General features: G+C 48.6%; 1 protein-coding gene across 10 annotated transcripts in view; it reads right to left on the bottom strand.

Moving 5' to 3' along the window:
- The window catches only part of ABCC1 (ATP binding cassette subfamily C member 1 (ABCC1 blood group)), a 149,859-nt gene that overhangs the window by 74,404 nt on the left and 55,820 nt on the right, over positions 1-19,635 (bottom strand). For all 10 annotated transcript variants that reach the window (XR_014072939.1, XM_081556262.1, XM_081556260.1 and 7 more), the window contains 2 exons: positions 7,457-7,518; positions 5,598-5,729 (listed from right to left, as the gene is read on the bottom strand). Coding sequence is in view for 9 of the 10 variants with exons in the window: in XM_081556262.1 (XP_081412388.1) it covers positions 5,598-5,729; positions 7,457-7,518 (194 nt within the window). In the remaining variant the exon portion in view is untranslated. The remainder of the gene's footprint in view (positions 1-5,597; positions 5,730-7,456; positions 7,519-19,635) is intronic.

A 19,635-nucleotide genomic window follows, 5' to 3' on the forward strand; every position in this document is an offset into this window, starting at 1 on the left:
CTTGCCTGGAAAATCCCATAGACAGAGAGCCTGGCGAGCTACAGTCTATGGGGTCACAAAGAGTCAAACATGACTTAGCGACTGAACATGTACCCAATAAATGTAATGCTCTTGAATCATCATGAAACCATCCCATCTCCTGTTTCATGGGAAAACTGTCTTCCATGAAACCAGTCCCTGGTGCCAAAAAGGCTGGGTACCACTGACGTACAGGACCATACCAAAGGAAGACAATTCCGCCAGGCACCCATGTAGGTGAAGAGCCTGGGCTGTTGTTCAGTCGCCCAGTCATGTCTGATGCTTCGCGACCTCATGGACAGTAGCAGGCCAGGCCTCCCTGTCCCTCACCATCTCCTAAAGTTTGCCCAAGCTCATGTTCATTGCAGAGCCTGCCTAAAATCACCCAAATCTATGGATTTGTTTGTTTTTGCCATGCTGGGCGGCTTGCGGGATCTTAGTTCCCTGACCAGGGATCAAACTCATGTCCCCTGCAGAGGAAGCACAGAGTTTTAACTACTGGACCATCAGGGAAGTAGCCCAATCACCCAAATCTAGACTCTAACTCCATCTTCAGCATAAAGTCGTTGCTGTTATTTGTTGTTCAGTCGTTAAGTCATGTCTGACACTTTGTGACCTCATGGACTGCAGCATGCCAGTCAATCCTAAAGAAAATGATCTCCCAATATTCGTTGGAAGGACTGATGCTGAAGCTGAAGCTCCAGTACTTTGGCCACCTGATTCAAAGAGCCGACTCACTGGAAAAGACCCTGATGCTGGGAAAGACTGAGATAAATCCACACACAGCATGTATTTTTTTTTTTTGCAAGTTGAAATACACCTTGATTTTTTTAGAAATGCAGTCAGTGTGCAAATTAAGTTTTGTTCAGAACTTTGCCAAGTAGGAATCACCACTTTGCAAAACTCTGTCCGTGAGGGTGATGATGGTTCTGGTCTCCAGAACCACCAGACCCAGTCAGTCAGGACTTGCAGCTGCCACAGAGAAGGTTCCGCTTATAAGCACACAGCAATTCCTCACTCTAGCATGTTCCAACATGTTCTAGCAACTCTATGTTTTAGCATGTGCCTGAGCATTTACAAAGACACATGGCAATTTATTACAAATCACTCGCCTTTTAGCTTTCCATTAAGTTCAGCAAGAACATTTTGTTGATTTTTAAAATAAGACACATGGTTGGGTTATTTTTATGGATTTCCTTACATTTAAGGTGGTGTTATACTAGTATCTATATTTAATACCTTTAATAATAATGTCTTTATTATTAAAGGGGGCAATGGATCTGAAAGGTTGGGAACCATAGCTTAACACCTGTATTTTGGAGCCTTTTGTTGTTTGTTTGTTATTTGCTGTTTGCATTCCTTTATGAAATAGAGATAATTAAGTTAAAATGGTCACTCACCTCTTCTTTAAACACCACTTTATGAGTATAACTGAAATAAGATCAGGGCTTCTCTGGTGGTTCAGACAGTAAAAATTCTGCCTGCAAAGCAAGTGCAGACATTTCAAGTATAAAACCTGATGGACATATTTACACACCTGTCAGACCATCAGGGAAACCAAGACAATGAACACGCCCATCACCCCTATTAGGGCTCTCCTCTCTCTGGAATTTCTCCCTCCCATCTGACCACTTCCTCCTACTTCAGGCCACCACTGATCTGATTTCTGTCACTGTTGACTTGCTTTCATTTTTCTTGACCTTGTACATAAATGGAATCACCTAGTATGTACCGCTGCCTGGCTTTGTTCACTCAGCTTAATTATTTAGAGATTTTCACGTTGCTGAGTGTATCAATAGTTCATTCTGTTGTATTGCTCAGAAGTGCTCCCTTGCATGGCTACACCAAGATTTGCACATCTATTCACTTGTTAACTGAAGAAGAAAATGGCAACCCATTCCAATATTCTTGCCTGGAGAATTCCATGGACAGAGGAGCCTGGCAGGCTACAGTCCATGAGGTCGCAAAGAGTCGGACACGACTGAGCGACCATCACCTACTCACTTGTTAACAGCTGTCTGGGTTCCTCCCAGCTTTGACCACCATACACAAAGCTGCTATAAAAAAGCTGCTATAAACATCTCTGCATGAGTTCATGAACATATGTCTTCAGTTCTCTCAGGTATATACCTAGGAGTAGAATGGCTGGGTGGTATCGTAACTGTTTAACTCCTGTGGCTGATACATGTCAATGTGAGGCAGAAACCACAATAGTGTAAAGTAATTAGCCTCTGATTAAAATAAATTAGGAGAAGGCAATGGCACCCCACACCAGTACTCTTGCCTGGAAAATCCCAGGGACGGCGGAGCCTTGTGGGCTGCTGCCTATGGGGCTGCACAGAGTTGGACACGACTGAAGTGACTTAGCAGCAGCAGCAGCAAAATAAATTAATAAAATAAAATAAAATATTTTTTGATGTGGACCATTTTAAACTCTTTATTGAATTTGTTACAATATTGCTTCTGTTTCATGTTTTGGTATTTTGGTCACAAGGCACATGGAATCCTAGCTCCCGGACCGGGGATCAAATCCGGATCCCACCCCTGCATTGGAAGGTGAAGTCTTAACCACTGGACCACCAGGGAAGTCCTTAACTTTCTTTTTAAAAAACTGCCCAAGTCTTTTTCAGAGCTGCCAAACCATTTTATAGTCGTTCCAACAGGAACCACAGTCCAGAGTGGCCTTAATCTATGGGAAGCCGTAAACTGAGAAATTTCCACTCTTTTTTTGTTACACTCAAAATCATCTGATGAAAACCAATGAACCACTGGATTTTAAAACCCAAAGCTCAGGGGAGTGGGGTCAGCAGCTCAGACCTGACCCTGAGAGGAGGCACTCAGGGGTGAGTAGAAGAGAGGAGGCGGAGGCCTGAGACCAAGAAGCCAAGGCGGCCCTCCTGCCCAAGCCTTGGTCCCCTGCTCCCCAGGAGCCCCGGGGCGCCCAGCAGGCCCTCCCCACCCATGCCCACAGGGGTCACGGGTACCGGCTATGGTTCACACCTCCAAGAGTAAAGCCAGGGACCCATCACCCTCGATTCTCACCCCACGATCCACCGTCCCCAGAGCACCCCAGCTGGTTGTTACAAAACAGAACTCACAGGGGCCTCCCTGGTGGTCCAGTGGCTGAGACTCCACACTTCCAATGCAAGGGCCCCAGGTTCAATCCCTGATCAGTCAACTAGATTCCACGTGCCGCAACTAAGAGTTTGCATGCCACAATTAAAGATCTCACATGCCACAACGAAGACCCGGAGGACGTGCCACTGCCCTGCATAAAGCCCACCTGTCTTCTCACCACATCTGGGATCAAACCCTAGCCCAGTACCACAGCCTATGAACCCCTGCAAATACTCCTCTTGCTTTTTCTCCTCCCGTTCTCCCCACCTCTCACTGCACTTCAGCCACACCAGCCCTGCGCTGCTCTGTCAGCACGCCACCTCACCTCTACCTCAGGACCTTTGCACTAGCCGTTCCTGAGAACGGAAGGCCCTTTCCCACGTTTGCACTCAGCTCCCTCCCTCTTTCGACACCGAATCTCCACTCAGAGGGACCACCCCTGACCACCCAACCCATATCGGCTCCCGGTCACTCTGGCCCTCATGGCCCCTTGTTAAACATCATCTTACTTCACACTCTCCCCACTTTCTCCACAGGGTGTGTCTGACTCCTTATGCCCTGGATCCCACATGGAATTTAAGTTGCACCAAACAACCAGCCTGTCTCTCCCGTTCCACTCTCTGAACCCCCAGGGCCTAAACCACGCTCAGCACATCAGCAGTCATCAACTCTATCTGCTGAACGAAACAACCAAGGGCCAGGCCAGTGACGGAGCTTCACGTTGCAAGGCCGGTCCTCCTACTAAGAAGTCTCCTTGCTGACCTCTCCCACAGCTGCAGCTACTGGCTCACGGGCAGACCCCCAGAGGACAGCCGGGTGGGCACCCCCTGCATGGGAAAAAGCCTGAGGACACACCTTCTTGTCAGGAAGGAGGCTGCAGTCCAGGCTGAAGGGAACCAGAAACCCCATCTCTGCCTGAGAACCTCCAACTGGGTCACAGACACAGTACCTGGCCAGAGTCACTTGGGCACAGAGTACCTCCTCACCACGTGGGCCACAGAGGCTCAGCTCAACCCACCTCCCAGGAGACAACATCTCCTCTGTTCATGGCTACTGCAGAGAGTCACAGGGTCCTCTGCTGACGTCCTGGTGGCCAGTAGCATCAATGTCCCACATGCCCCACCCACAGCCTGAGACCAGATTGAAGACCTGGAGCTTGGGCGTTCCTGCAAAGGGTGAGGAATTGGAGAGCCGGGGTTTCTCTCCTGGGAGGCCAGCTGCTCTGTGGGGCTGTGCACCAGGCTTGGGGCTTCCCAGGGGGCACAAGTGGTAAACAATGCAGGAGACGCCAGAGACGTGGGTTTGATTCCTGGGTAGGGAGGAACCCTTGGAGGAGGGCACGGCAACCCACCCCAGTGTTCTTGCCTAGAGAATCTTATGGATAAAGGAGCCTGGCAGGCTACAATCCATAGGGCTGCAAAGAATCGAACGCAAATGAAGCGACTTAGCACACTCGCACACACACCAGGCTGGGCCCTCGTCAGCCAGCTTTCCAAGGTGGGCGACAGGCACCATCCCATGATGACTACAGGAGGACTGACACCATCCCCTGCCATCAGAGTCCCTCGCGAGTTCTCGTCTGGCTCCTCTGGATGTGGGATGTGTCTTAAGTCAATGTCATATCCTGGTTTAACTGGCAGCTGTTTTTGTTTTTCGTTGGTGCATCACACAGGTGATGACATCATAATGACGCATCCCACAGGTGATGACGTCCTCTATTTGAAGAAATAAGACACAATACGTGCTGGGGAGGGCCTCGCCTGACTCCCAAAATAACCCAATGACAGAACTTGGGGTTGGCATGCAGCTCACATGAGGGGAGGGTGTGAAATCCTAGACAGAGAGTGAACAGTGATGTGAACCATGGACTCAGTGTGGCCTTGTAGGCTGTAACCGACGTGCCCCTCTGGTGGGGGTACCCTGACAGCGGGTGGGGGAGGGGTGTGTGCAACTCTGCAGCTTCTGCTCAGACCTGCTGCGAACCTAAAAGTGCTCCAAAAAAATAAAAGTCTGTTGATAAAAAAAAAAAAAAAATCCAGTACAGCCCAAATCACCCTCGATTGGGGCTTCTTAGGCTGAACACCTCAAGAAGCAGTTGACTTGGCGTGTAGAACCAAAGCATTTAAAACAGTAAGAACGCTCAGGATGCCAGCTGCTCAGAGAGAAGCTGGGAAAATGAGACAATTCCGGGAGGACGGGGTCGCTGAAGGTTGCGGCAAACAGGATCTTCCCACTTGACATCTTCCTCTTTTCTTTTCTATCCAAATTGCCTGAGCTACATGTCAGACTCCACTCCATTCGCAGATGAGCAAACTGTGGTTCTGAGAGGGAAGCAGCCCGCCTAGGGCTATGAAGCTTAAGGGGTGGCACTGAGACCATCCTGGGCCACGGTGGAGGGACAGGGCTAGCGGGTCAACCTAGCCAGTGTCCGGCTTGCCCGCGGCCAGATACCTGGCACTTACTTTCTGGACTTGGCACATTCCTTCTTCCAGTTCTTTACCAAGACCGGCACGACTTGTTCTGACGTGTCCTCCCTATTCAGGGACCAGAGGTCGGTGCTCTCCAGGGGCTGGCGGTAGCCCTGGACCATCATCCTGTGGCCGAAACACAACAGGGAAGGTGATGAGAGTCAGCCCTCCCCGCTACCGCGGCCCACGTGACGGAAAGCAGCCGTGATCAGGGAAATCTCAGTATGAATGGACGTGTGGGCACATGGCATCATTACTGCTAATTCCATTAGATCCCCCAGGAAAAAAGGCCTCATTTTTAGACAAACATACAGAGTATTTAGGAGGAAACTAGCAGGATGTTTCTAATTTACTTTCAAAAAAAATTTTTAAGGCTAATATCGCAAAGCATCATTATATTTGGTGATGAGTTTAAGCTTTATTAGCCTAGTCTTTCTGCTTTGAACACTTTCACTATAAAAGGGAAACTTAGTATTTTAACTTGTTATTTTGAAAGATTTCAAATTCAGAGAAAAACCGCAGGAATTGTACAAAGAATTCCTGTCAACCCTTCACCAAGCTCACAACTATAAACATTTCACATACGCTGTATCTGTCTCTGTCTCTAGATACACGTGTGTGCGAACACATACAAGGCAGATCTTGGAGATACTATAGGTCTGGTTTCAGACCACTGCAATAAAGTGAATATCACAATAAATCGAGTCACAAGAATTTTTTTGGTTTCCCATACTAAAGTTATATTTACGCTATCCTATCATCTATTAAATGTGCAACAGCATTATGTCTAAAAGGTAACATACAGAGCTTAACTTAAAAATTCTGTATTGCTAAAAAATGCTAAGTTAAGCATCGTCTGAGCCTTCAGCAAACCCTAGTAATAATAGCAAGGATCACAGATGACCAAAATAAATATAATAATAATGAAAATGTTTGAAAGATAGCGAGAATTACCAAAATGTGACACAGAGACACAAAGTGAGCGAATGCCGATGGAAAAACGGTACCAACAGACTTGGTTGACACAGGGTGGCCACCAACCTCCAACTTGTAAAAAACATGGTAGCTGGGAAGCATAAATGCCTCTATCTTTTTTTTGAACCATTTCAGAGGAGGCTGCAGACCCTACACACCTAAATATCAGTGTGTATCCCCCTAAGAGAAAGGACACGCTCTGATGTCACCAGAGGACAATGACCAAAATCAGAAACATGAGCTTGGCTGGCGTGACCAGCAGTCCATGTCCAAACGCCATCAACTGTCCCAGAGCTCTTCTTTAACAGCAATTGAAAAACCGTTAAGAAAAACACTAAATTAAAAAGTGTAAAACGTTCATAAAGACAGGGAAAAAATGCTTGGGGGAGGAGGAGGGATTTAAATAATCCCCAGTAAGATGCTAACAATGCGCAGAAAACAACGTGCACAGAACAACGTGCACACAAAAGCAGGGCGAGAAGGCAGTGTGCTGAGCTGCGGATGGTGGCTGCCTCTGCTGCTACTGGTCCATACACATTTCTCTCACCCCCTTTCCCTATGTTATTTATTTCGGGGGGGGAGGGAGCATGAGCATTATTTATCTTGAGGGGCGAGGGGAATAATACCAATGATAATAATTACACCCAATGCAACATAAAAACAACCAAATCCAAAGCTGAGCCAGAAGCGTGCAGCTTCTTGCCCAGGCCGAGCTATTTATGCATGTATCACATGACTGTGGGCTCAGGGTTGGAGTCTCCAAGACCCATGCCCAGGGCACACACACTCAGGACACAACCCTGTCGGAAAGGGCGAGGGAGGGAGAGCTGCACATTGGTGGCCCAGTACCCGCCCGAGGTTTGGGGGCCAGGACTTACCCTGTGATCCACCAGAAGGTGATCCTGGAAAGGAAGGAGGCACTGGATTCCGGGCAAGGATTCTATGGAGAGAGAGCACATGGTGGGGAACCGGAGAAACGACAGGTTAAACTTCTCGTCTATGCCAGCTCCAGGCAGGGAGCAGTCAGCTGACCGATTCCTCCCAGTGGACCAACGGCCATGCTCACGCCACCAGTGTGCACCCCAAAAGCCCTTCCCTGCTGGACCCCAGTGGCCTGGAAAGCAACACAGAGCAGCTCCTCCAATGTTACTGGCAGGTATTTCCTGAGTGCCTGCCATATGTAAAAATGGTACAATGCGTCCCATACGTGCCCTGTCTTATATCCCCGCAACATCCCAACAATACAGGATGTCGTCCCCACTTTAGTTCATTCATTTATTCCACAAATATTTATTGAGCATCTACAAAGTGGCAGGCACAGACAAAGTACTAGCACTATCTCATATCTTCACAGAACCAGGTATTACCACTATTCCTCTTTCATTCATTCATTCACTCATCCAACAAGTATCTTCTGAGCACCTACTATACACAAATCTGAACAGACAGACATAACCCTAAACCAGGGCAACTGCTAACACTCTCTGCTAGCTATTAGAAGTTCTGTTTTAAATGTTTTATGAAAATTTTCTCCTTTAATCTTCATAATCACACTAGGAACTAGATAAAGGCATCGTCTCCATTTTGTAGTTAAAGAAACTGAGGGGCAGAGAGATGAAAAGCCTTGACCAGGGCGCCAGAGCTGGAAGCGGTGGAGACAGAACATGAGTCCCAAATAGTCAGGGTCTGGAGAGAGAAACATTAATCAAACAATCACATGAACAAATTCAAAACCACAACTGTGACAAGCATTACATCCCGGAGGCAGGTCAGTATGATCAGTGAGATCACTGGGACCTCATTGGGCTGATCCAGTTGATGGAGGTCAGGGAAGGAGTTCAAGCAGGGGTCTGAAGAGTGAGGAGAGGATGACTAAGTGAAGGGGGAGACACAAGGTGGTCCCAGCAGAGCGACTGATGTGTGCAAAGGCCCTGAGGTAGAGGGGAACATAGTGGGCTACAGGAAACAAGACGGGGCCTGAGCAGTCTACACTGGAAGCTGTGCTCAGTCTACACTGGAGGCCATGTAAGGGATTCTGGTCTCCATCCCAAGGGCAACAGGAAGTCATCAACAGATTCTAAGCAAGCTTTCAAAGAACCTCTTTCCAAGAGCCACAAAGATGAGCTCCAGTTCAGGGCCACACAGGCAAGGTCAACAGACAGAGCCTCTGGGATTGCACATGAGGGCTGATACATTCAAGTCTAAATCTGGGGACACAAGCATTGGCGAAAGTGGGGTCACCAGACTAAGGACGAGATCACTAGCCGGGTACGTCGCTCTCTGTCCCAGAATTTTGCAGAGATAAGATGCTAGGGAGGGACGTCCCTGGAGGTCCAATGGTTAAGACTTTGCCTTTCAGTGTGGGGGTGTAGGTTCCATCCCTGCTCGGGGAGCAAAGATCCCACATGCTTAGTGGCCCAAAATATCAAAACATAAAACAGAAATGATATTGTAACAAATTCAATAAAAATATTTTTAAAATCCTTAAAAAAAAAAAACAAAAAACAGACACTAGAGAGACTGATGAGGAAACATATTCTTCCCAAGGGGGTGTCCATCCCCGGCTGGGAGCACTCGGAAGAAACACTGTATCTGCCCCACTCCCCAGAGACTCCCATTTAGCTGGTTTGGGGTGGGTCCAGGTATTTGAGTTCTTGTTTTTGTTTTCAGCTCCCAGTCTCCTTGGCCAAGTGGCTGGGCAGGAAATGTACAAGATAAGCCCAGAATATCTCATCACACGCAACAGGACAAGGGTAGGTAAAAGACCTCAGATGCAACCAGAAGTGGCTCTCACGAGCCCAGAAAGGGACAATTTGAGCTGCAATACAGACAGGAAAGCAAAAGGACTGAGACATATCACATTTTAAATACACAAGTTCACCTTGATACTGGAAAAGAAGGAAAACCTTTTGGTGTCAGTGATGAAAACATACTAGAGAACCAAGTCACTGTTTTGAAAACAGAAGAAAAGAAACAAGCATTTGTCTATGACAACGCGGGGTGACCAAAGAGATGAGGGGACATGTCTTTGCATAGAATGGTTCAGCTATCAGATGGAGAAGGAACAATACCATGTAAGAGGCTGCACCAGTCTGCAACCACAGTGCATTTCTGGAATCCTTGGTGATATTAAGGAATTAGTAAGTTGTTAGGCCATATAATGATACCATTGTTGTATTACTTAAAATCCTTATCTCTCAGATATTACTGTGGAAAGCTGGAGAAGGGTATACAAGAGCACCACCATTTTTGTAATTTTTTGTGAGTCAAGTTATTTCAAAATAAAATGTTTAAAAAAATTTAAATTCCTTATCTGTTGCAGATACCTAATGAAATGTTTACATGTGATGCAGGGTAAATAGCCCATGGTAGGTAAAAATTTAAAATAAATAAGTAAAATAGTCCATGGCACCCATTATACCATGCTGTCCACTCTTGTACACAGCTGACAGTTTCTATCATGAAAATCTTCCCCAATGAGTCAAATATGAAACCTGAGCTGAGAAGCACCGGGCTTCACTCTGGGGCCCTGAGTCATGGGGAGGTTCTAGTACCATCTGTCCCAGAATCACCTGGGGCGCTTCATAAACACAGGTGCCCTGACCAACTAGATCACCCTCTCTAGGGGTGGGGCCCTGGCATCCGGGTGTCTTTCATCAGATGCAGCTGGCCCACAGACATTCCGACATTCTGAACCAACCAAAAGCCAGATGGCCCTGAGTTTGAATCCCAGCTCTGCACTTTCTACCTGCATGGCCTTGGGCAAGTCCTTTTACCCCAGAGTCTCAGTTTTCACACCCAGGAAATGGGAGCCAGGTGAGTCACACTGCTCAGCCTTCCCCAGGAGACTCCCAGGAGGAATAAGGTCCTTGGGACAGCGTGGAAGCTGCAATTTTTCCAACCCAAGGCGGCAGCATTATTCCTGGAGGAGGTGGTGGTATTTGCTTTGCAGGCTGTTTTTTTTTCCCCCCTCTGGAAGTGGGCGGGTTATCAAAGAGTCACAAATGCATTTCAGCTATCGCCTAGTTCCTGCCCCTGTAAAAAGCTAAGGCGGTGGCAGAGAAAGGAGATGCTTGGGACAATGACTCATTTATTTCTTAGGCAAATACTGAGGGTGGACCTGCTTATATGCCAGGAGATGGCTAAGTATCACTACATCCAAGACCAGACAGTGAGGTCCCTGCCCTGCACCACCTCCAGGACAGTAAGCAAACCAAGATGCCAATAAATATATAAAGATAAATGGTCAGAGCTATGAGGAGAACAACAACAACAAAACAAGGGGCCTGGGGTTGGGGGGGCGGGTACCAAGGTAGGAGGCACCCAGAGGAGGCACCATGTGGAACAACATGGAGCAAGGTGATTGGAAGGAGGTTTGAATCCCAGCCCTGCCACTTACTGGCTGAGGGGCTTGGGACATGTTACTTGGTGACGGTGAGATTAAATGAGATAAAGCCTGAGAAGTACTCAGGACAGTTCCTGGAGCAGAGTAAAACCTCAAGCGATGACATTAGCAGTATTAACATTAATACTAATGGTAACCCCAGTAACAAGTCCGCTGGTTCCTGCAGACCCTGACACATCAAGCAGATGTTTCACGTCAGGGTTGGCAAACTCAGGCCCACAGTCCAGCCGCTTGCAAAATAGTTTTATTTGGACATGGTGATGCCCATTCATTTCCATACTGTTCATGTCTGCTTCTGAGCTACAGCTGAGCTGAGTACTTGCGACAGAGACTGTGTAGTCTACAACTATCTACCATCTGTCTCTTTACAGAAAAAGTTGGCTGACCCCTGCTTACTTCAGACCTCATGACATTCAAGATGGTGATTCTTAAGGAGAGGAACTGGAGCTCAAATGCAGCTTCTTTCAGTCTTGGCATCAACACAGGGTCAGCCCTGCACAAAGATGCCCAGCCAAGGGGGCAAGCGGGGGCTGAAGTGTCAGCCGGTGCCTGGACCTGGGGGGCGGGGGGAGTGAGGGAGGGGGGACTGCATTAGCGGAAAGGACATAAGGCCTTTCTCAAATTCACCCACCCAGGGGGGCCAGACATCTGTTTCTAATTAAAAAAAATTTTTTTTTCTCTTTGGCTGCACCACACGGCATGTAGGATCTTAGTTTCTCGACCAGGGATGGAACCCATGCTCTCTGCAGTGGGAGCACAGAGTCTTAAGTATTGAACTGCCAGGGAGGTCCCTGGGTGCCTTTTTCCAACCTGCATAGAGACCCCAGTGCAAACTGTCAGGGTGTCAGACATAAACACCCAGGGGCCTCACAAATCCTGCCATTCCTTTGAAATCAGGCAAGCCCAGATGTGGATCAAGAATGAAACAACCTAGGATGGAACGTTGCATCACTAAGCCTTCCCTCTAACTTCCTGCCTCCTTTCTCCCAAGTTCTTAGGAGGGAAGCTGTAGGATCTTATTTGGCGAGCTACTTTTTCTGCCCTTGTCCTAAAGAAGGGATGCCCTTTCTTCTTGCTCTTTTTAGTTCTAGGGCCTGGCTGGAACTGACTTGGCTTGATTGAGTCTGGACAAGGCCTCTTTCTACTGCATGGATAAGCTCCAGACTTGTAAGCTGTTGTTACTGTTCAGTTGCTAAGTTGTGTCCGACTCTTTGCATCCTCATGAACTGTAGCATGCCAGGCCTCCCTGTCCTTCACTATCTCCCGGAGTTTGCTCAGATTCATGTTCATTGAATCGATGATGCCATCCAACCATCTCATCCTCTGTCACCCCCTTCTCCTCTTGCCCTCAATCTTTCTCAGTATCAGGGTCTTTTCCAATGAGTGGGCTCTTTGTATCAGGTGGCCAAAGTACTGGGCAAAGTACCTCAGCTTCAAGCATCAGTCCTTCCCATGAATATTCAGGACGGATTTCCTTTAGGACTGACTGGTTTGATCTCCTTGCTGTCCAAGGGACTCTCAAGAGTCTTCTCCAGCACCACATTTAGAAGGCATCAATTCCTCAGCGCTCAGCCTCCTTTATGGTCTAACTATCACAACCATACATGACTACTGGAAAAACCATAGCTTTGACTATATGGATTTCCTTATCGCAAAATTCAGGCTCAAACTGAAGAAAGTAAGGAAATCCACCAGGCCATTCAGATGTGACCTAAATCAAATTGCTTATGATTATACAGTGGAGGTGAAGAATAGATTCAAGGGACTAGATCTGGTAGACAGAGTGCATGAAGAACTACAAATGGAGGTTGGTTAACACTGTACAGGAGGTGGTGACCAAAACCATCCCCAAGAGAAAGAAACACAAGAAGGCAAAGTGGTTGCCTGAGGAGCCCTTACAAATAGCCGAGAAAGGAGAGAAGCGAAAGGCAAAGGAGAAAGGGGAAGATATACCCAACTGAACGCAGAGTTTCAGAGAACAGCAAGGAAACTTGTAAGTAGCCAGTGACTCACTAAGCAGAGTTCCTCCATGATGTCTTTTGTTAACATGGGTTTCATTTTTCCAAGGATAATCCCTTATTGCCACAATGTTGATTTAAACAATGGCAAAAAATGTGTATTAATTTACAATTAAACCCAGCCCAGACTGTTTTGGTCTTTCCCAATTTGGGGGGTGAGGAGGATATTAAAATAAGGTTTAAGAAAAACAAAGAACAAACCAACCTAGACTTATAACGATTGTTTTGTAAATGTATAGTAATAGTGAATCACTGTGGTGCATATCTAGAACTGACAGCATTATGGGTCAATTATACTTCAGTTTTAAAAAAGGACACGCAGACATAGGACTCCAGTCAGTTCTGCAAGTGAAAAATATTTACAGTTGCTATAATGCTGGAAATACTAGTTACTATAATTTCACATATGATAAAACTGGGATAAGCAGATGAGGAAGGAGAGGTGGAGGTATTCAGTCTTGGTATCAATGTTTATAAATTTAGTGTTAGTCACTCAGTCGTGCCTGACACTTTGCAACCCCATGGATTGTAGCCCACCAGGCTCCTTTGTCCATGGGGATTCTCCAGGCAAGAATACTAGAGTGGGTTGCCATTTCCTCCTCCAGGGGATTTTCCCAACCCAGGGATTGAACCCAGGTCTCCTGCATTGCAAGCAGATTCTTTACCATCTGAGCCACCAGGAAAGCTGCTGTTGGGGGGAATTTCCTGGAGGTCCAGTGGTTAGGACTCTGTGATTTCACTGAGGGCCTGGGTTCAATCCCTGGTTGGGGAACTAAGATCCTGTAAGCCACACAAGGATCCTGGTTGGTGCAGCTCAGCCAAAAAAACCTGCCTTTTTCTTTTCCTTTTATTCTATCTGTATTAGACAACAGATGGTAACTAAACCTACTGTAGTAATCATTTCGCAATATATGTATATGAAACCATCAATGTTGCACACCCTAAGCTAAATCAGGGATGTATGTCAATTATTCCTCAATAAAACTGGGGTGTGGGAGGGGAGAAGGAAGCGACCTGTCAGCTGTATAACTGAAGATGAATCAACCCCTTTATACCCAACTGTGCCCAGATGGAGTGCTACCTGAGACCACAAGAAATGACGGCCCAGGGGCAGAGATTACGCCTCACTCTGGCTAGTACAAATCCTCCCCTGTGAGAACCAACCCTGTCCTCCCCTCGACCCCAGATGCAGTGAAGGCTGGGTCAGCAACATGAAGATTTCAGTTTCTAACCTGCACCATCCAGGAGTCTCCTCAAGTTCATCTCCCCAGCCCGCCTCCCTCCCCCTGGATCCAGATACAGACTTCCAGATCATCAGAAAGTCGCATCGGGCGGACACCAGGTCCCATCACCAGACAAGAAATTATGTAATTTGGGAGCCGGTTTCTGGAAGTCCCTATCTGACACGAGGGAGAGGCCTTATATGATAACAGATAATCAGAGGTCTGAAGGAATCAAGAACTGATCGTTAAAGAAGAAGGAAAAAAAAAAAAAGGGCTGCTGGCCAAGGATCCGAGCAGCCCTTCATTCAGCTGAAACCAGGCAGAGCTTTCCGGCCTAATCCACAGAGTGGAGAAGGCAAGGATGTTGGCTCGGGGCTTCCGGGCCTCTGAGACTGAAACGGAGGAATGCCTGTCCCGGGAGGAAGGAGGCTTATTAACAACCGATCCCCCATTCAGTGCGTGCGTGCTTAGTCACATCAGTCGTGTCCGACTCTTTGCGACCCCATGGACTGTAGCCTACCAGGCTCCTCCATCCATGGGTCTTTCCAGGCAAGAGTACTGGAGTGGGTTTGCCATTTCCTTCTCCACCTGTTCAGTGAGAAACGAGAATAACTCAGGCCCTGGCCGAAGGTGGATGAAGAGAAACAAGCTGTTCATACAGAGAGAGCTGCGTTCTTTGGCATCTTTACCTGGTCCGGGAGATTTAAACTAATTTGGCACAACGGCCCCTGGCGCTGGCTCTGAGAACTGGTCTTCCATGACCTTGCACAGGCCGCTCAGAAGACCCTGTCTGGGGCCCTCAGCCTTTCCATCAGAAACTCTGTAGTTTTGATTCTGCTTTTTAGTTCAGTTTTCTGCTGGGGACTCCAACTTGGCATGCCTAAATGCCCAGCAGTAAGAGATGCCTGGGCAGCAGTATGGCTCAGATCAGAGGTCCTCAAACCCTACCTCATCACTAGCATCTGTGGTGACTTGGGGTTTGTCAGAAACAGAAAGGCTTGGGCTCCACCCAGACTGACTGGCTCAGAAGCTCTGGGGTGTGTGACCCAGCAGTGATCTGAGTTGTAACAAGCCCTCCAGGTGATGCTGATGCCTGCTCAGATGTGAAGGGCTCACCACCCCCACCACCCCCAATCCAGCCCTATGAACTTCGGTGACACTAACCACCCTGAACCTCAGTGTTCCCATCTGTAAAATGGGGGGAGACTCATAGTTCCACCTCAACGCTGGGTTGCTGTGAGGATTAAATAAGTTCATTTTATTAACACAAGGCTGCTATTATTATTATTGATTAGAACCACCCAAATGTCTGACAGTAAGAAATCTGGTGATACAGTGTGTAACACTGGTGTTCTTTGTTCGTTCTGCTGCTGCTCAGCTATGCAAATCTCCTCCAGGCTCAGGACCTCAATTTCTTCTACTGTAGCACACACACACTATGTGTGCTTTTCCCATGAACTTGTCCGTTTTCTTTCCACGGCTTTTGAACAGGGTCACTCTTCGGGACAGCGTTCCTCTCAACCTGCCTGGGTTCCGGTAATGGTTTCCTAGGTGCCACCAGCCTCCTGCACCCTCCTTTCAGCCAGAGGGATCGTCCAAAACACTTCCAACCTGAGTGTGTCACCTCCCTCGAGCTGAGAAACTTTCCCTCAGATTATAATTCCAAGTCCACAAAGTGACTCTCAATTCTCCCCTTGATCTTTCATGCTCAGCTCCCTGGGCCCCCTGACTTAGCCAAGCAGAAGGCCATGCAGTTCCCAAACACCCACAGATTCCATCACACCGCCGGGCCTTTGGACATGCTGCTTCCACCAGCAGGAGAACCTTCCCATCCATTCTCCAGCCTTCAACCTTACTGGCCCAAGGCCTCCCCTCATCTGGATGCCAGCTCTGGGGCCCCGGGCTGACTTAAGGACAACTGGCTCCGTGCTCCTCCACAGGCCCCAGCACCTCCCTGCCTGGGAACACTCTGTCCATCCAACAGTGCTAGTGTATTGGCCCTCCGCCTCCTTCTCCATCTCTCCTTTGGGGTGGTCAAGGTCTGTTCATTTCTAGGTACTCAGAGCCCAGCAGAGTCCCTGGCAAAATGAATTACTAAACAGTGGAGAAAAGAATTAAAAATGGAGTTTCCCATGCTCTCATTAACAGTCTAAGCCCAGCAGTTGCCTCTGGGCTACAAAGGGTAGGAGTGGCATGAAGGAACAGGAGGGGACTTCCTGGGGTTCCAGGGATGTTCTGTCTCGACAGGAATTTGAGTTATCATTTGTCAGAACTCATCAAATGGGTAACTTAAGATTCAGGAATGTCACTATGTAAATTTACTTGAAGGAAGAGAAAAAAAAACCCAAAATAGAACCATAAAGAGATATTGAGTTCTGGCTAATGATTCGCATGGTTAAGTGTGCGGATGAAGGATACTGATGTTATTTCAAGGTCAGTTTTAAATACCAAAAATCTTAGCTGGCTGGCTGGCTAGACAGATATGTGATAAAAACAAGTTTGCTGCTAAGTCACATCAGTCGTGTCCGACTCTGTGAGACCCCATAGACGGCAGCCCACCAGGCTCCCCCATCCCTGGGATTCTCCAGGCAAGAATACTGGAGTGGGTTGCCATTTCCTTCTCCAATGCATGAAAGTGAAAAGTAAAAGTGAAGTCGCTCAGTCGTGTCCGACTCTTCACGACCCCATGGACTGTAGCCCACCAGGCTCCACCGTCCATGGGATTTTCCAGGCAAGAGTACTGGAGTTGGTTGCCGTTGCCTTCTCCGAAAAACAAGTTTAGCAAAATGTTAACTTGTAGGCAATCTAGCTGGCAGGTAGATGGCAAGTACTCACTGTGTCTTTCAACTTTTCTGCAGGTTTGAAACGCTCTGTGTAAAATATTCCATATTTATGAACAGGACTAAAAATACCTCTTATACCATCTTATATCAAATGAGCTGAGTAACTTTTAAGAATGTGCTAACCTGGTACTTTTCCACCATGAACCAGCCGGGGATCTTGTGAAAACGAGACCCTGACTCAGCGGGGCTCGGCAGGCCTGAGACCCTGCATTTCAAATGTGCATTTGGGGGGTGCTTATGCTGCCGGTCCGATGACCCCCACTGTGAGAAGTGGGGGGAGGGGGCGGGCAGGAGATCCACTACCTGCCACATTTGCTCCTGATGCCCCCAATTGCCAATGGCAACCCTCACCCCACGCCCTAACCGGTGGCCTCAGGGCCAAAAGATCAAAGGACCCAAGGCCAGGGACAGGCAAGAGCCCCCGAAGCCCCCAAAGCCTGGGCCCTGGGCCTGAACTCGGAGGGGAGCAGCCCCACCAGGAAGCAGGGCCAGGACACGGCTCTGAGTCACGCATCAGGCACAGGGCCAGCTGGGGAGGACGGTGCTCGGTGACTCAGCAGGGGGAGAAGGCCAGCACCGCCAGCCCCACCTGATCCTGGGCTTGGCTGACCACTTTCGCTGAGGACAGGCGACATGTGATGGCTGCCTGGAAGACGGGACAGGGACTGGGCCTGGACTGGCCCTGTCTTCCCAGCTCCACTGTGATGCCAGCCCAGAGAGTGACAAGGGGACAGCAGAGGTGACACCTGACAGTGTCCTCCTCCCAGGTCACAGACCTCGGCTCTGGGGTGGGAGTGGGTCGGGGGTGGTGGGGGGCAGCTGGCATCAAACTGAGCCTCAACCCGTTTTCAAGGATGGGACACTAAGGTCCTGAAAGGAGGAGTGACTTGCTCGAAGTCAAATCCAAAAGTCACATAACTTGATCCCCAGTTTTCATCTCAATTGTGGTCGGCTGATCTGCCTAACAGGATGGTAAGCTTCCTTGGGGGCATGAGGTAGACAGTATTTTTCAAAGACAGCCAGGCATCACCTGCTATCTCACATGCTGGTCCTACAATGAGACCCGGCCACTCCCAGGTCTAGAGGTGGGGGCCTGTGTGCTCACTCTCTCTCGGAATACACACTCTTACAGACCAGCTGCCAGGCTGCAAGGAAGCCCAGGTGGCCTGGGGGGAGACCAGGGGGGCCTTCAGCCAGGGCCCACTGTGCTAACGACACGACCCGTGAGCTTGGAAGCCTTCCAGCCACTATCCGACTGCTTCTGCAGGAGAGACCTGAGTGAGAACCACACAGCTGAGCCCAGTCAACACCCAGGCCTGTGAAACATCCTAACAAACGACTGTTTTCTGTCCTACGCCGCTAAATTCAGGGTGGTGTGTTGGACAGTAACAAATAACAGTGCCCAACAGGGCAATGACCACATCTTTTCGCACACTGTTGTGTCCCCAGAACCAAGCACCGTATACAACCGGTGCCTAAGAAATATCTACTGAAAGGATAAAGGGACACAGGTGAAATTAAAGCCCAGGGTCTGCCTGACTCCAAAACAAGCCTCTCTTTCTGCTATCACGGGGCCTCCACCATTAGATTGAGGCTCTCAGTCCCCAGGGTGGCAGGGCAGGCCCCATGCCCCGGAACTGCAGGAAGTACAACGGGAGGAGGAAGTCAGCTCTGTGAGTCACCCCAGAGTGCACACACCCAGGAAGAGAAGGGAAAGGAATTTTATCCAGATCCCAGAGGGGACCAGAAATCAGTAATTCCCCATAAAGCATCAGCAACAGTCCATGGCGAGCCTGAAGAACTAGAAGATCCCCACGTGGGCCTGTCTCCACGGCGAGCCTGAAGAATTGGAAGATCCCCACATGGGCCTGTCTGCCTCCCATGGGCTTGGTTTACCGCTGAGCACCCCAGGGCCTGCAGCCCCTCAGGGGGCTGTGACTTGTTCATTGTGATCCCCAGCTCCACAGAAGAGCCTGATATCTACCCACAGCCGTACACACAAACGCCGATGAACAGCAGACATGAGAGCCGGAGACATCTGAGCCCCTCCTCTGTGCCAGGGAGAGGCTGGATCCCCTGGTGCCCACGCATGGCTGCTGCCCTTGTGAACTTTATACACACAACACACACACACACACACACACATGCACAAAAACACAAATGCACACATTCATACACATCCACACAAATACATGTACATGTACCCACCTCACGCATACACACCTATGTGCATAAACACACACATGAACACACACACACACACTTTGCTAATTTCTCCAACCCAGCTCCTCCTAGAGCAGGGAGATGGCAGAACGGGGCCTCTCCTAGGATGGGACATGCTCCCGGTTTCTAAAGCTCATGCTGGAGCACCACCGCCTCCTCTGAGCTGATGCCCCCCAGGTCCTTTCATCACCCACAAAATCAGCCACAGCCTTTTTCTGAGGTCCAGGCCAAATCCCACAGAAGCACAGCTGAAAACTGCTCCTACTGCAATTTCACCCATTAGCAGCTGACTAACCATGAACAAAGCATGGGATGATTGCTCCAAAGGCTCCCCATCCCTCTTGG

This window comes from Giraffa tippelskirchi, chromosome 13, assembly GCF_054371585.1.
Source record: "Giraffa tippelskirchi isolate mGirTip1 chromosome 13, T2T-mGirTip1v1.2.pri, whole genome shotgun sequence".
Lineage (NCBI taxonomy): Eukaryota > Metazoa > Chordata > Mammalia > Artiodactyla > Giraffidae > Giraffa > Giraffa tippelskirchi.